General features: G+C 44.3%; 1 protein-coding gene across 1 annotated transcript in view; it reads left to right on the top strand.

Annotated features, from left to right (window-relative positions):
- The window catches only part of BAIAP2L2 (BAR/IMD domain containing adaptor protein 2 like 2), a 114,449-nt gene that overhangs the window by 59,520 nt on the left and 40,603 nt on the right, over positions 1-14,326 (top strand). The window contains exons 5-7 of the mRNA XM_069231344.1: positions 2,757-2,828; positions 3,125-3,241; positions 4,875-5,021. Of these exons, the coding sequence (XP_069087445.1) occupies positions 2,757-2,828; positions 3,125-3,241; positions 4,875-5,021 (336 nt within the window). The remainder of the gene's footprint in view (positions 1-2,756; positions 2,829-3,124; positions 3,242-4,874; positions 5,022-14,326) is intronic.

Below are 14,326 nucleotides of genomic sequence, written 5' to 3' on the forward strand. Positions count from 1 at the left end.
TCCTACACCTTGTCCCATGAAACATTTTCTATACACTGATTACATACATAAGATTCATTATCTCTGTGTGTGTGATGTAAAGTGCTCCAACACCCTACGCTGGTAAAAGAGGAGCTATAAAACAAATTAAATACATGCAAGAGGGGGCAATGGAGAGATGAGAGGTACTGTTAGAGGATGATGGTGAGGGAATCATTGAAGAGCCCCATTAAAGATTGCTGTGTCCTGGTGTAGTTTAATGTCATAATTTACTATACTTTAAAAACAAATGCAATTCAATATATAATGAAGATGTGTTGTAGAATGCACAGTGTTTCAGTTTTTCCCACATTTTATTGGGGGTAGGGGTAAAGGGTGAGCCCCCCAAGCCCCATTGCAGGCTAAGCCCCATTGTAGTGGTCAGGCTTGCGCACTATGCAGCCTATGGTGGCTGGTCTAAAAAAAATGTCCAGGATACTTTTGCCTCCCAGTCCAGGCCTGAAATCAGAACTGTAAACTTAAAAAATATGATTGGCAAGCAGCAAACTACGTCTGACCTGATATCTGTAGGCATTTAGATACCTTTTGTTTTCAAGGGGGAAACGGGAAAAGATAATGAAGTTAGCTGTCTGAAGCTGTTAAGCATATGAATTGAATAGTTGGTGATACGTCATAGGAACTGGAGCTAATAAGTATTATTTTAATTTTAATCACAGTTATTTAACTACAGCAATCTCACTCTCCTGTACAATTGAGTTTATGTGATTTTTGATGATATTGATTATTGATGTTGTGTTGATTGTATGTATATTTTATTTACTCTTAGTCTATGTGTTACTAGTTTAAAGAAAAAAGACAACTTTTACGAAGGTTCTGAGATTATGACATTTAGGATTAAACCAGTGAGATAAACAAAAATCTCTTAGCCCAAATGAAGTGTTCCTACTTGAGAAAGGCAAATCCCCTTTTCTGCAAATACATTCCAGGGGATTGTTTTCCTAAAGGCTTCCCTAGCTTGTCATTCAAGAGGGTGTAATTTACCTGAACACCTGGCAGGTGTGTTGCATTTAGGACCATGGGGCAAGCTCCATGCCAGATTTTCGGGGTAGCCATGGTCTGTGTAAAGGAGTTCCATTAAAGCATATTGTGTGTAAGTGTGTTTTGTTTAGAGATTCTTGAAATCTGCCATGGATCCCACCATCATGTACCCAGGTAGGACACCAGTGCTTTTGATTTGGTTATAGAACTGCAATTTGTAATCACCCGTTCAGGTTGTTCTATAAGAATCTTGTCTTTAAACTGTGACATGCAAAACAATCGAAAGCAACACATCTGGTATGTCTACTGTACACAGGCGATGAAGAGCAGTATCAGTCGAAGGGCTGCGCTTCCTGACTGATCAAGGAGCAGGTCTTCCTAAAGGGTGCAAGATCTTTTAAGAACGTCCACAAAATACCAGTGTCAGAAAGCAACTCTGTGGAAGGTCTGACAAAAGTAGGGAATCACCAAAGGCTCACAGGAGTACAGCAGCACCCCGACGTCAGGATTTTTACTCACCGAGTTCCACAGTCACTGCAAAGATCCAGAATTTTCAAGCAGGATCCTTCAGATCCATACAGGCTTTGCTTGTTTTCAGTCCTGCAGGCGTTCAAGGTTGTGCCCTGGCTGAGTGTTGGCAGTGGTTTAGACATTGGATTGGTTAGACTGGGCAGAACTACAAGTGTGCTTCATAATCCTAATTTGGGATGGCTAAGGATGCTTTCTGGGTTCATCACCACAGTCAGATGGTTGTACGCCACAATACTGATTCCAAAAATGTCGACTAACGGATATAACAAATATAATATCGACTCCTGAAATAGTGCCTTGGTAAGTGTAGTTTTACTATTATTAACTCCGCTGTGATAATGTTTCTGGAGTCAATACCATGATCTTGATAAACCTGTTGGTTAATATTTTCCCTGTGATATTGTCAAACAACACCAGTAAGACACTCAGGGCTTACATTTGACCCCAATGCCTTGAAATCATGGAAAAGCACTCTCATGGCTTTTGTTGACATTAACAAAGATATCTGACTACCTCCTTGCAGTTTTTGTAACATACAGCGGTGCTACTCAGGGCAAGCTCCCTTTTCCTGTTGGATCATCTCCTGCCTCACTAAACCTAGTGATATCTTTCCCAGGTGTGGCCCTTCCTCCTTTTACCAGAGTCCACGTTGAATCTGCCCAACAGCTGCCTCACCTAATCTGTGTAAGTGTTACTCTTTACATGCCTCTTCCAGTACGTAAACCCAGTTTGCCAAACTGCTGATTTCAACCAGTTCCTTTCCTACCAGGTTTGAGTCAATTCTGATGTCAACCTTGGAATCAATTAGTTAGTAACTGTTCCTGAATAGAGTGGAAACACGTAAAGCTGTGTATTGTGAAAAGAACATGCGGTTTATGATTAATTGTGGTCCTTCTGGTCATAATGATACTTCTGATTATCGACAACCCTCGGGTATTGGCGTGCTTGCACCTACAGGGCTGCTGATAGACCTACCAGAAAACACAGTGAACTGGGCGTGTGGGACATGCGCAGTTACAAATGGAGTCACAGAGACAAGCATAAAGGGAGCTCTGCATACAGAGTTGTTGTGCAGAGAGCTCCTGCAGTCACCACTGTAATACGCGGACAACCTGGCCTCCATTCCTTTCTAGTAACACCTCGTTCAAGACACCGTGTTAGGGCCTCACCCCTTGAGCTTTCCGTCTAAAGGTATCTTTTCCCTCCAGTTACAGACCTTCCATGGGGAGATCCTACAGCACATAGAGAAGAACACCAAGCTGGACATGCAGTTTATCAACGTGAGTGAGGTCTCATCAGCCATGCTTTCTATCTGCACTCCCTCACCGCTGCCGTTCCCTCCTGTCAGTGCATCAAAGACTCTTTCCTCTATCCATGTACTGTTCATACAAGGTCTTCTCCAGGTTCCCTGCATTCTCATTAGAAACTCCCATACACCATTTTCCTGCTCGTGCCTCTAATTATGTAGCTTGTGCTCTCTAATATGCAGCATTCCCACCTTTCACTTCATTCTTTCCTCTCGAATTCCTTTTTGCAACCTCATTGTCCATCTTTGTTCCCACCTCTCCATGTTTAGGACAGCCGAAAGCGCTACCAGCTGGAGTACCAGCGACGAGCTGCAAACCTGGACAAGGGCATGTCGGAGGTGTGGAAGATGGAAAGGAAGAGAGACAAGAACCTGCGAGAAATGAAGGTGGGCATGAGGGCTGGTCAGGCCTGAAGGCCGGGCGAGTAGAAAGGAGCGCACAGGCTGACTATCCTGTGGCAAAATCAAGAGATTTCTAGACTGGAAGAAACCTACAAAAGGTCCACAGGTCACAGTTTGAGTGGGTCTGGCTCTTCCATCGTCTCAAGAGGTCCCTGTTGAGGGATCAGCTCAGAGAGGGAAGGGTGGGCCTGAGTGGATGGACTTCAGGAGCATCTCTTGAATGGAGGCACTGATGAGATTGATGTAGGGAAGTCTTTATGAGGAAATGGCAGAGAAGGAGTGGGTAGGTGGCATTAAGGCATGGCTCTAAGACAGGCACTACTGACTAGTACAGCAGAATATTTCTGTGCCCTCACTTGTATTTCAAACAGAAAACAATTAGAGTCCAGTCTTTATTTTACAGCAGCTACAGTAGCTCGGTGTGAAATATCATTACCACTGTGCTCTGTCAGGAAAATGGCAGCTGTTGCAAGAAATGTGTGTTTTTGATGAAGAGGTTTTATTTATGCCTTTTTAAAATTAAATGCACAAGAAAGGGCAGAAAGTTAACAAATAAAAGTCCCAGTGGTCCTGTAAAACAAACAAATTCATCCATAGTTCATATTGTTCTATAGAGTGCTATGCATTTATACTTGTCAAAAAACCTACATTGTCACGCCCTGGGTTCCATATAGGAAACATGAAATGCAATTTTACTGCACATTGTTTATGTTTATGAACCACGAGGGAGTCCCCATGGCTTATGTAGAACTCAGTCTGTGGCGTCACGCTATGCACTTCAACTGCAGTCCATATGTCCGTCTGCATATCTGTCTGTCGCCCTGTCTATTGTCTGTCTATCTATAAAGCGAGAGAGGGTGATAGAGAGAGCAACAGAGAGAGAGAAACAGAGAGAAAGGGAAACAGAGAGAAAGAGAGGGAGAGAGCAACAGAGAAGGAGAAAAACCGATGGAGAGAGAGCAACTGAGAGAGAGAGAGACTGGAGATGACCTTCGACTCATCTCTGTCATTCAGGCACTGCTGACATTAATGCCGCAAAGGGCAGTGATAGAGAAAGCCAGGGAGGGAATGACTGGATGACCTGGCCTTCCGTAAGATGAAGGCACTGCTGGGGCAGAATTTAGAGGAGAAACATCAATCGAGAACACAACAAAACAATTACTGGCAGGCCATGAATAGCTGGAGTGCTTGGAGGAAGACTGGATTTGCTTAAGAGGGGAAAAGAGCAGAGAAGAGAAGGGGATAGCAGAAGGGACATTGACAGGGAAAGGAGAAAATGCCTTGGTGGTCACATTCCCAGGTACGTTCTCCTTGAATGTGGATAAAGTGCGGTGATCACAGGGGCCGAGGCTTTCGGGTGATGGGTCATTTCCCCTTAGCTCCAGTGGCCCCTTTGTAACCATTTATAAATCACAGTACCTCAATACCCAGTTTAAGACAAGCCTGCAGCACTCCAGCTGTGGCATGGGGATTGATCCCAGTAACTCATCATGTTCTGAAAGATCTCTCTGCAAATAACATACAAAGAGAACTACTTAAAAAGAGGTAGACATGGTCTGCAGTCCACCTGCATTGCGCGCTCTACTGCCTCATTCTGACACATTTGTCTCCACTCCAGGAGAGCGTGAACCGACTGCACTTGGACATGCAGGCTTTTGTCTCGGAAAGTCAGAGGGCCGCTGAGCTGGAGGAGAAGCGCCGCTACCGCTTCCTGGCTGAGAAGCACTGCCTACTGTCCAGCGCCTTCCTGCAGTTCCACAACCAGGTGGGTACTGGGTGTGTGCCGCCGAGGGGAAGGACGTCGCATTATACCTACCAGCCTACTGTAGAGGTCTGTAGTTAAGTCAATTTCGACGCTAGTCTACCAGGTGCACGAGCCAAACTGGCAACTGGTTTCAAACACCTGGATTGTTACGCCAAACCTTTCCTGGTCCAAATGCACATTAACCTTAATAAATGTTGGTGGTACGCCATCCTATTGATGACACCATCTGTATTGCCAGCCTGCGCAATCCTTCAAACTACCCTCTCCAAACATTTGCAAACTAACAGTCGCCTTCAACGAACTCAACTTTGACACCCAAATCAAGTAGGCCATAAAAAGAGCCACAGGACACTCATGGGTCACTGGACTAAAACTGTGACCAAAAGATTGTTTTGCATCTGATTTCCTGGAGGTTACCCTACAACTGAGCTCACAGCTGTGTACCAGGAACACCGGTTCTGCACTTGACCATCAGGGTTTTAAGGTAGGTGGCTCAAGGCTTACTCATGCCAATGGTGTAAGGTAGAGTCTCAGAACTTCATCAAGCACATAAGAGTTAATAAACCACTGTCCAGCCAGTCCAGCCAGTGATTTTACTTGAAAAGGACAAAGTAGTTTAATAGGACATACAGCTAAGTACTACACGTGAAATACAGTGGTCAAAATATTATACATAATGTACAAGGGAGTTTTGAGAGCAAGGAGTAAACAATCCTAACTGTAGGCTACCGCAAGATTCTTGCAGGTGGTAGGACAAGATCAGTTTGCAAGACAATGAAGCCATCCCAAGGCCGGAGAGTATAATCTCCGTTACTCCACAGGGCTGTCAGTCAATACGCCAGTGCTAAGACTGGCAAGGAATAACTGCTACTAAGCTACACGTGTGTTTGCAAATATGTAGTCTAAAGTCACTGAGGTCCCAACAGCCCCTTCCAACAGCCGAAAGTGTACATGAATTTTCTTAGTTCCAAGTCATCATAGGCGATTCATCTTTGAGTCTTTCTAAGGTGGTCACTTTTGCTATCTCAGGTTGCCTTCAGATCAGAGGAAGGGGCGGAAAATACAGTCTCCACATGCAAGCGCAGATTTAGGAAGTGAGTTTTTTTTACTGTGGGGTTCACTGCAGGGCACTAGGGACACATGGCCTGGATGTGCAGAGCAACTGCGGTAGGTCAATGCACATCATCTCACTGCTTTTCTTTTTTAGCCTTTCTCTCCAGCAGCGCTCCACAGCAGTCAGTGGGCTTCTTCGCTGAAGCTGGTTTCAAGGCAGCTCTCCCTTTCAGGGTCCCAGTGATGAACCTGACAAGAGGTTTTGGCACTCACTGACCCCAACCCTGGAGCTCGGATCTCCTTCTCGGTCTCCAGTGGTGTGAGGGGGCCCGCGCACTGGTCATCTGCAAATACTGGCACAATGATTGAGGGTTTCTGTCTCTTGTCTCCGGTCCTTCCTGGCTGTTTGAGTATTCATCCCAGTCTAGCCAAGCCACAGTCTTTGCCCTCTAGTAGGGAGGGGTACCCTCTGTCCCAGAGACCCAAAACAAAGGCACATAAAAGTGGCAAACTTCCTCACTCACAACCTGTTGGGGACAACACGACTGGCGAACAATGGAGAAGGGGCAACAACTGACCCTACCGTTCACATAGGCACTAAGGGGGTCATTACGACCTCGGCGGTCTTGCAAAAAGACCGCTGAGGCCGCGGGAGACAGAATACCGCCATTGCCGGCGGTATTCCTGGCTCCCTATTATGACATTTCCACTGGGCCAGCGGGCGGTAACAGTGTTACCGTCCGCTGGCCCAGCGGAAATGTCACATCAACATTGCTGCCGGCTCGTAATAGAGCCGGCGGCAATGCTGATGTGCAGCGGGTGCAGTAGCACCCGTCACGCATTTCACTGCCCAAAATTCGGGCAGTAAAATGCACAACGGGGCTATGCCTGGGGGCCCCTGCACTGCCCATGCCAAGTGCATGGGCAGTGCAGGGGCCCCCAGAGGCACCCCAAGTCCCCTTACCGCCAGCCTTTCAATGGCGGTGTGTACCGCCACGGACAGGCTGGCAGTATATTGGAGGGGCCGGCAGTATGGGCGTGGCAATTCTGCCACGGTCATAATAGCGGTCGGAACACCGCCAGCCTGTTGGCGGTGTTACCGCCAACTTACCGCCGGCCGCCAGGGTCGTAATGACCCCCTCTGTCTCTTATCCTACAGACCCGGGGTCTGGTCCATCTCAAATGCCTCCAGAAATGCCTTGGAGGGGCCCTTCAATTCACACTGCTGAGGCAGGCTCCGTTCAACCTCTATCTTATGTACCATCTTCACATAGGAAATCCAAAATGTATTTCAGGGCTGCAGCTGTCCTAGTGCAATAGTAGGAGTGCACGTGAAATCTACTATTTGCTTAGATTTTCTACTCAGGGGTGTTATGAGCCTTTAAGAGTCGGGCGTCTACATTATTCCATGGAGGAAAGCGAATGTGCATAGATTTCTGACTGAATTTATGTTTTTAAACAGGCATTCTGCCCCCATACTTTACTCCCAATTTATCCTGACCTTATCTTTCCCATCTACACAGTCTGTAACATTCCTTCCATACCGTTTTTTCGGTTTAACATGCTTTATCGTACATTTTATATATTACATACCAAGTCGTCAAAACATTGACAAAATTAGGCTCTTATCTATGATCGAAATATGCATATAACAATTATTGCCACGTCTATATGCAGCTAAATGAGAAAAATCAGTTCGTGTACCTGAACGTTAGACCTAGCCTATCAAAGATATATAATTTGGATATATGTAACATAAGCACCATTTAAACATTTTATTTAAGTCCACTACCACTTTTGCGTTAAAATATGCATGTTTTGTCACTGGACTCAAAACTTCTACCATCCCCCCTCGTGCATTGTTTCTGAGAGCTACTTTATCTGCCATTCTGGTCAGAACTCGCGACCCCTTACTTCTCTTTCATAGAAGACCTCTTTTCAACTCTTCCTTTCTTCAAGGTTGTTTTCCTCATCTTATAAAACCTTCATTGTTCTTTTTTTGTAAAAAAACAAACATCGCAGAACCCCTTTAACTACTACAAATTTTGCCCTATTTAAATTCTGCATTATATGACCCAAACTCTTTCAGAAATTCTTGACTGCAATGTGCACCCCTCACTTTATTCAGATCTTCACAGTCACAGCTTATCATGTGCAGTCAGGTCTGGTTTCTGTCCCACACACTCTACTGAATCAGCTTTTTTCATTTGCTTTCTGGAGTAGTTTCATTACTATATCTCTGCTCAATTCAGTTCAATTCCTTTATTCAGCAGAAATGTAGCCATAAAAGTACAGAATTAACCATACAACATGTATTAATCACAATCTGTAAAGTGCCCTGTGCTACAAAGACAGGTTTACGGTACAAGAATTCCTGCGAAAACGCCGTCAATTAAAACAACGCCTTAGTCAAGGTGCATAGAAATCCTTGATTGTACAGCACCCTGTAAGAACAAACTCACATAAAACATGTTTCATCATCACTCAATTGTTTTACAAAAAGTAACGACTGCATACACTTTGTCAATATTGGCGACCTAATCAAAGGCTTTAAAAAAAATCTAGAATATTTTTGAAAAAAACGACAAAAAAGTGTAAAATGTAACATAGGGCCTGATTCTAACTTTGGAGGACAGTGTTAAACCGTCCCAAAAGTGGCGGATATACCACCTACCGTATTACGAGTCCATTATATCCTATGGAACTCGTAATACGGTAGGTGGTATATCCGCCACTTTTGGGACGGTTTAACACTGTCCTCCAAAGTTAGAATCAGGCCCATAGTCTCTTTAAAAGTATTATTACATGGGCAAACCCACAGCTCTAGATTGTGCTAGAAACCTAGCGGGAAATAAAGTTGGCATTTTACTGTGCCTGCTTGAAAGCTGAACACTAAAGAACATCCCATCTACCTCGCCCAGCACAAAGATAATCAGTCAAAGTGCTCTCATAACTAATTGGCAATTTAGACACAACTGATGCTTTTTAACGATTCAATGCCTAATCGTTTTTCCTGTGCATATGTTAATAATAGTATTTTGGCTTGTTTCCCACCCATTGTGGTGCACAATTCATAATTAATGAATACCTGCAGTGTGTCAATTGCATCAAAAGATTCTTTTACAAATGCTAACCAGAGGATTCTAAGGCCGTTATCACATGCCAAACAATCTTTGATTATTTCCCTGGATAATGATGCCTCTTTGTTCTTCTAGATTGAAAGCCACAACATCGGAGGTTGAATTTGAATAATATCACTTATATACGTCAGCGCAAATTTGCTATGACAAATATAATGAGGGACAGATAAAAGTTTACGGCAAAAGCGATTTTCTTCTACTTGGAATGCCTCAATATCCCTTATGTCCCAAACTCCCACTCCATATGTAGTGGCTGGGGGACATTGTGTGGAATAAATTTGAAGCATGGGGGCAAATGCACGCCCGCTGGGAGCGGATGGCATGCTGAAAAGTGAGCCAACTGCTCTAGATAGCTTAATTCTTCTTTTTTGATGACCATGATACAGTGGAATTAAAAGTCATCCTCAGATAGGAAGATGTATTAGTATGGTGAATTGGATTTGTTCCTACCACAATACTAGTGATAGGGGAGCACTTTGAGCCACAGGACATGATAAAGGATTTCTAAAAGTTTGTTTCCAGATCAAGATTTCCCATGAACTCCACAAAATAATTTACCAACAGATGCAAGGCTCTGGGTGTATGTGCCAGCAAAACAGAATCGTCTGCATAAAGAAGAACTTGGCATGGGCTGATAAGTACCAATGAAACATCTAGCATGTTAGTTATTAAAGAAGCACACAACTTATGTACAGAGTGAATAACAAGGGGGCAAGCATGCACCCTGACGTACCCCACGCTCAACGCAAATCTCTCTTGTAAGCTTGCCTCTGTGGCCGAACCTCACTCTGGCCGTCGTTTTTTTATGCATAGAGGACAAAGGGGTCTTCTCCATCCCCATTTCCAACAAGAGTTTCCATAATTTCCCTCAGTTAACACAGTCGAATGCCATGGTGAGGCTCATAAATGCTAGATATATAGGGACCCGTTTCGCCACAGTATATTTACCTAGAAGAAAACTGAGAATTAAACATTGCTCCTGCGTACCAATCTGTTTTCGAAAACCATAATGACAAGTATTCATTATTTTATTCTCCTTTACCCACTCTGCAAGTTTGTTATAAAGACCCCTCCCAAAGATTTTGGCTTGTATACCTATCAGAGAAATTGGGCAGTAGCAACTGGGAGAGCAGCGATCACCCTTTTTAAACGTTGATACGATTGCGGATAAAGTCCATGACTCAGGTAAGGATTCGTAGTTCAAATTTTTAATGACGTTGGTCAGCAGAAGGACCCATAAACTAACTTTACACTTTATGGTAGGCCATCTGGCCCAGGGGCTTTCCCTCACGCACTCTGTGTTATTGCAACTATGACTTGATATAGGGTTACACTGAGCGCAGGCCATGGCTCCGTTGTCATACTAGCCTCTACTCCAGAGTCCTTTGTTAGGTAAATTTTAGAGAGGTGTGCCTCCCATGCCTCACTACTAATACAACAGCTAGTTGACAGCTTTGGTGTGTTAATCGACCTTAGAGGTGAAACAAAACCCCAGAAAGATTTACAATTTTTAGTGATAGCTGCTTGTGTAAGACTATTCCACTGCTGGTTAGTCAACTCCGCCTTTCTCCTCTTAGTTACAGCTTTATACCTTTTTCACCGACCAGTCACTGTTACAGCATCCCTTGTGTGGACAATTAGGGCTTTTCTTAAATCTTCATTAGCCCCAGAACATTTGGATCAAACCACTTTGGGGTTTGGGAAGTCTTTTTCTGTGTTTCTATGGGCCTAGAAAGGCGGTTTTTAATACCTAAAAAGAGAGTTTTGAATGCACATGCCATGTTATCATTCCCATTACCCTCAATGTCTGATAAAAAACCCAGAAATAGATCTAAGGCCCATATTTATACTTTTTTAGCACCACATTTCCGTAATGTTTTGACGCAAAAGCGGCGCAAACTTACAAAATACAATTGTATCGTTTGCGCCGATTTTGCGTCAAAAAACAACACAAATGCGGTGCTAAAAATGTATAAATATGGGCCTACGTTTTTCTGGATAATTTTAACCAGCGGTTGTAAGGGATCGTGAAGATTCCAGCAGACTTTTAAAGTATATGTGATAGCCTCTAGACTACAGAGTTCTGGTTGGGTTTAAAGCGATTCTGGCAGGCATGGTTATTACAATTGCAATGGGATTGTGATCACTAAAGTCTGTACGAATGATGGACCCATGCAGAAACCGTTCTATTGAATTGCTGGATACAAAGATGCTATTGATTATAGAGTGGCAATTCCTGCCGCTAAAGGTTGGCACATCCACATCTCTCGCTCCCACCATCTCAAGCACATTAAGGCCCTCATTATAAACTCGGTGGGAAAACCTGCTGAGTTCGGCGCTGGTGGTCAACAAAAAACCGCCAGCGCGCAGAAAACTCAGTTGGCCACATAATGTTCATTCAGCTGGGCCAGCGGGTGGAAACAGTGTTTCCGCCAGCCGGCCCAGCTGAAAGCAGGGCTTGTATATTGACGCCGGCTTCACATGGAGCTGGCGGAAATGTAGCAGTGCGGCGGGTGCAGCAGCACCTGTCACGCGTTTCACTGCCCATAAATCCGGCAGAGAAATGCGCGACGGGGCTGTGCATGGGGGCCCTGCACTGCCTATGCAGGGCCCCCATTCCGCCAGCCTTTCCGTGGTGGGGTAAATGGCCAGGGAAAGGCTGGTGGAACCAGGAACATTATCCGGCGGGCAGCGCTGCTTGCATCGCTGCGCTGTCGGATATATAACTTCGTCATCGCCAGGCTGCCTGGTGGCGGAAGCCTGGTGGTGGCGGAGTTTCAAAAGTGGCGGTTCTGCCACGAATATTATATAGCGGTCTGGGCCGCCATGCCAGTGGTGGTAATTACTGCAACCGCCAGCATGGCTGCCCAGACCACCATGTTCATAATGAGGGCCTAAGTAAGTCCAATTATGCCAAAAAGTATCCTAATTATTTACCCCTCTATCAAGGCCAGTAGCAAATAAGGACTGAGTCCCTTGATCAGAAAATCCCAATTTAGCATTAAAGTCACCTGCTAAACATAGGTAAGCTTGTTGCCCCCATCCGTTTCCAGCCCCACAATTAACTCAATAAAATTAAACAAATCTAAAAACTTATGATTTAGAGAATTTGAAAACTCATTATTATAAAAGTTAATAAAATACACTGGAGGATTCCCCTTATACAGCACTGCTTGATAGCTATTTTCTCTAGTGTCTAATGCTACAGTGCTTCGCCTAAAGTTAGGCATATCCAGGTAATGAGGCCCCCTGAGGCCCGACCTAATACAGATGGAATGCTGGTGTGCTAAATTAACAGTACCGATCAAACATAATGGGATCTATTGCCCAAGTTTCCTGTAGCATAACATCCTAATTGCTATTAACTGCTGCCAATCCTGAAGAGGCATATTTGATTGTAACCCAGCCGTATTCCAACTCAGTTCTTATTGTGTCCAATATCTTACTTCTGTCTGAACTTTGGGAGTGATTACACTATGGTAGTTTAAAAAATGTGGGAACTTCTTCACCAACCTTACTAGGCAATGTCTGCATCATGGAAGGGTGGGGGAGTGATGCGACCATACAATGGGTAATTGCCAAGTCATTGGGTCAATCAAATGAATCCAGGTCACTTAATGGTGGAAACCTATATCTCAGGCCCACTGATGGGTGTACCCATTTGTGCCACAAAAGAACAGGTGCTTCGAGTTGGTATTCTACGTACTGAGGTCCATCTCCAACCACACACAATCTCAGGTTTGTAGAAATACCCTAATGGGTCTGCCTGAATCCCATTTGATCTGTTTCGATTTGGTGGGCCCAAGGTGGTCAAAAGACGAGCATCAATAATGGGGTTGTTAAAATTAACTATTATACAATCTCCTGCCCATTTCTTAGTATCTGGGCCTAGCCAATCTACCCTTCTTATCATATTTATGAAATTGTATACTTCCATGCCAATACTTGAATTAGACTTAAACCAATGCACCACCTTGTTCTTTAATTCTCCAAATGTTTTGTTTGTAGGGCTGTAATGAGAAGGTACATTTCCCAAGACTTTCACATAGGGAGTTGACTCGGGTGGGAAGTTAATCACCTTCTGTCCCTGAATAACACTAGTCTGAGGCACCATAGCAAGATCCTTAGAACGTATCAAGTTCTGCGTCAAGATAGAAGTCGTCGGTGCCAATGGGGCTGTGATGGACCTTTCCATAACATCTGCAGATGATGGAACTGTCGTGGGAAGGGGGGTGCTAGTGCCCTCTGGATTAGTGATGAATCCCCACTAACATTAGTAGTAGAGTTGCCATTAATATTATTAGGCACTACATCACTTGCAGCATTACCATCCTTCTGTAACAACGCTATATTATTCATTTGTGCTATTAAGTGCATAATTTGTTCCTCTATTTGATCTAATCTGGAAATAATCAACTCGAAGCTCTTTTCACCATCTTTTATGCCCTTCATGGGGATCGCATTGTATACTGTGTCTGTCTACCCTTCCACTGACACTATGTTGCCCTTTTTCCTTGGGGCCATAGTATGGCACTTGCTCTTGCTTCAAGGGCTAACAATAGGGCATGGACAAATATGTGATAAATTACTTGCTCCCCTAAGGAATCCCTCCTGGATATCTCTCCTCCTACCCAGAGAAGGAGCCACCAGTTCCTCATTTTGGATATTTCTCCCTGTTTCGGCCTAGCGTACAGCCAAGGATGGAGATCTTGTTCCTACAACAGCAATGATATCCACTACTCGACTGAGTACCTGGACCTTCGCCATGTGGGGATCCTCTCTCGAAAAAGAGAGTCTTCTCTTGGCTGATTCAATTTCCTTTGATACCACAGAAACCGTCCGGGACAAGAAACCCTCAATGCTGTAACTTTTACTGTACTCACTGGTGTTGTATGTGTGTCTACTACCGCCTTTCTCTTCCCCATGATTCAAAACCAAGCCAACCACAGATTAGAGGTGTATAATCAAAATCTGAAATCAAAAATCAGTGATGAGTATAATTGCCCCTTGGAATTACATATAACATGCCGATTTAAAAAAAGCCCAATTAACAATCCCTTGGCTGACCCCCTCCCATTGGGGCCCGCACGTTCTCCTAGTGGGTCAATTGTT

Source organism: Pleurodeles waltl, chromosome 4_2 (assembly GCF_031143425.1).
Source record: "Pleurodeles waltl isolate 20211129_DDA chromosome 4_2, aPleWal1.hap1.20221129, whole genome shotgun sequence".
In the NCBI taxonomy this organism is placed as follows: domain Eukaryota; kingdom Metazoa; phylum Chordata; class Amphibia; order Caudata; family Salamandridae; genus Pleurodeles; species Pleurodeles waltl.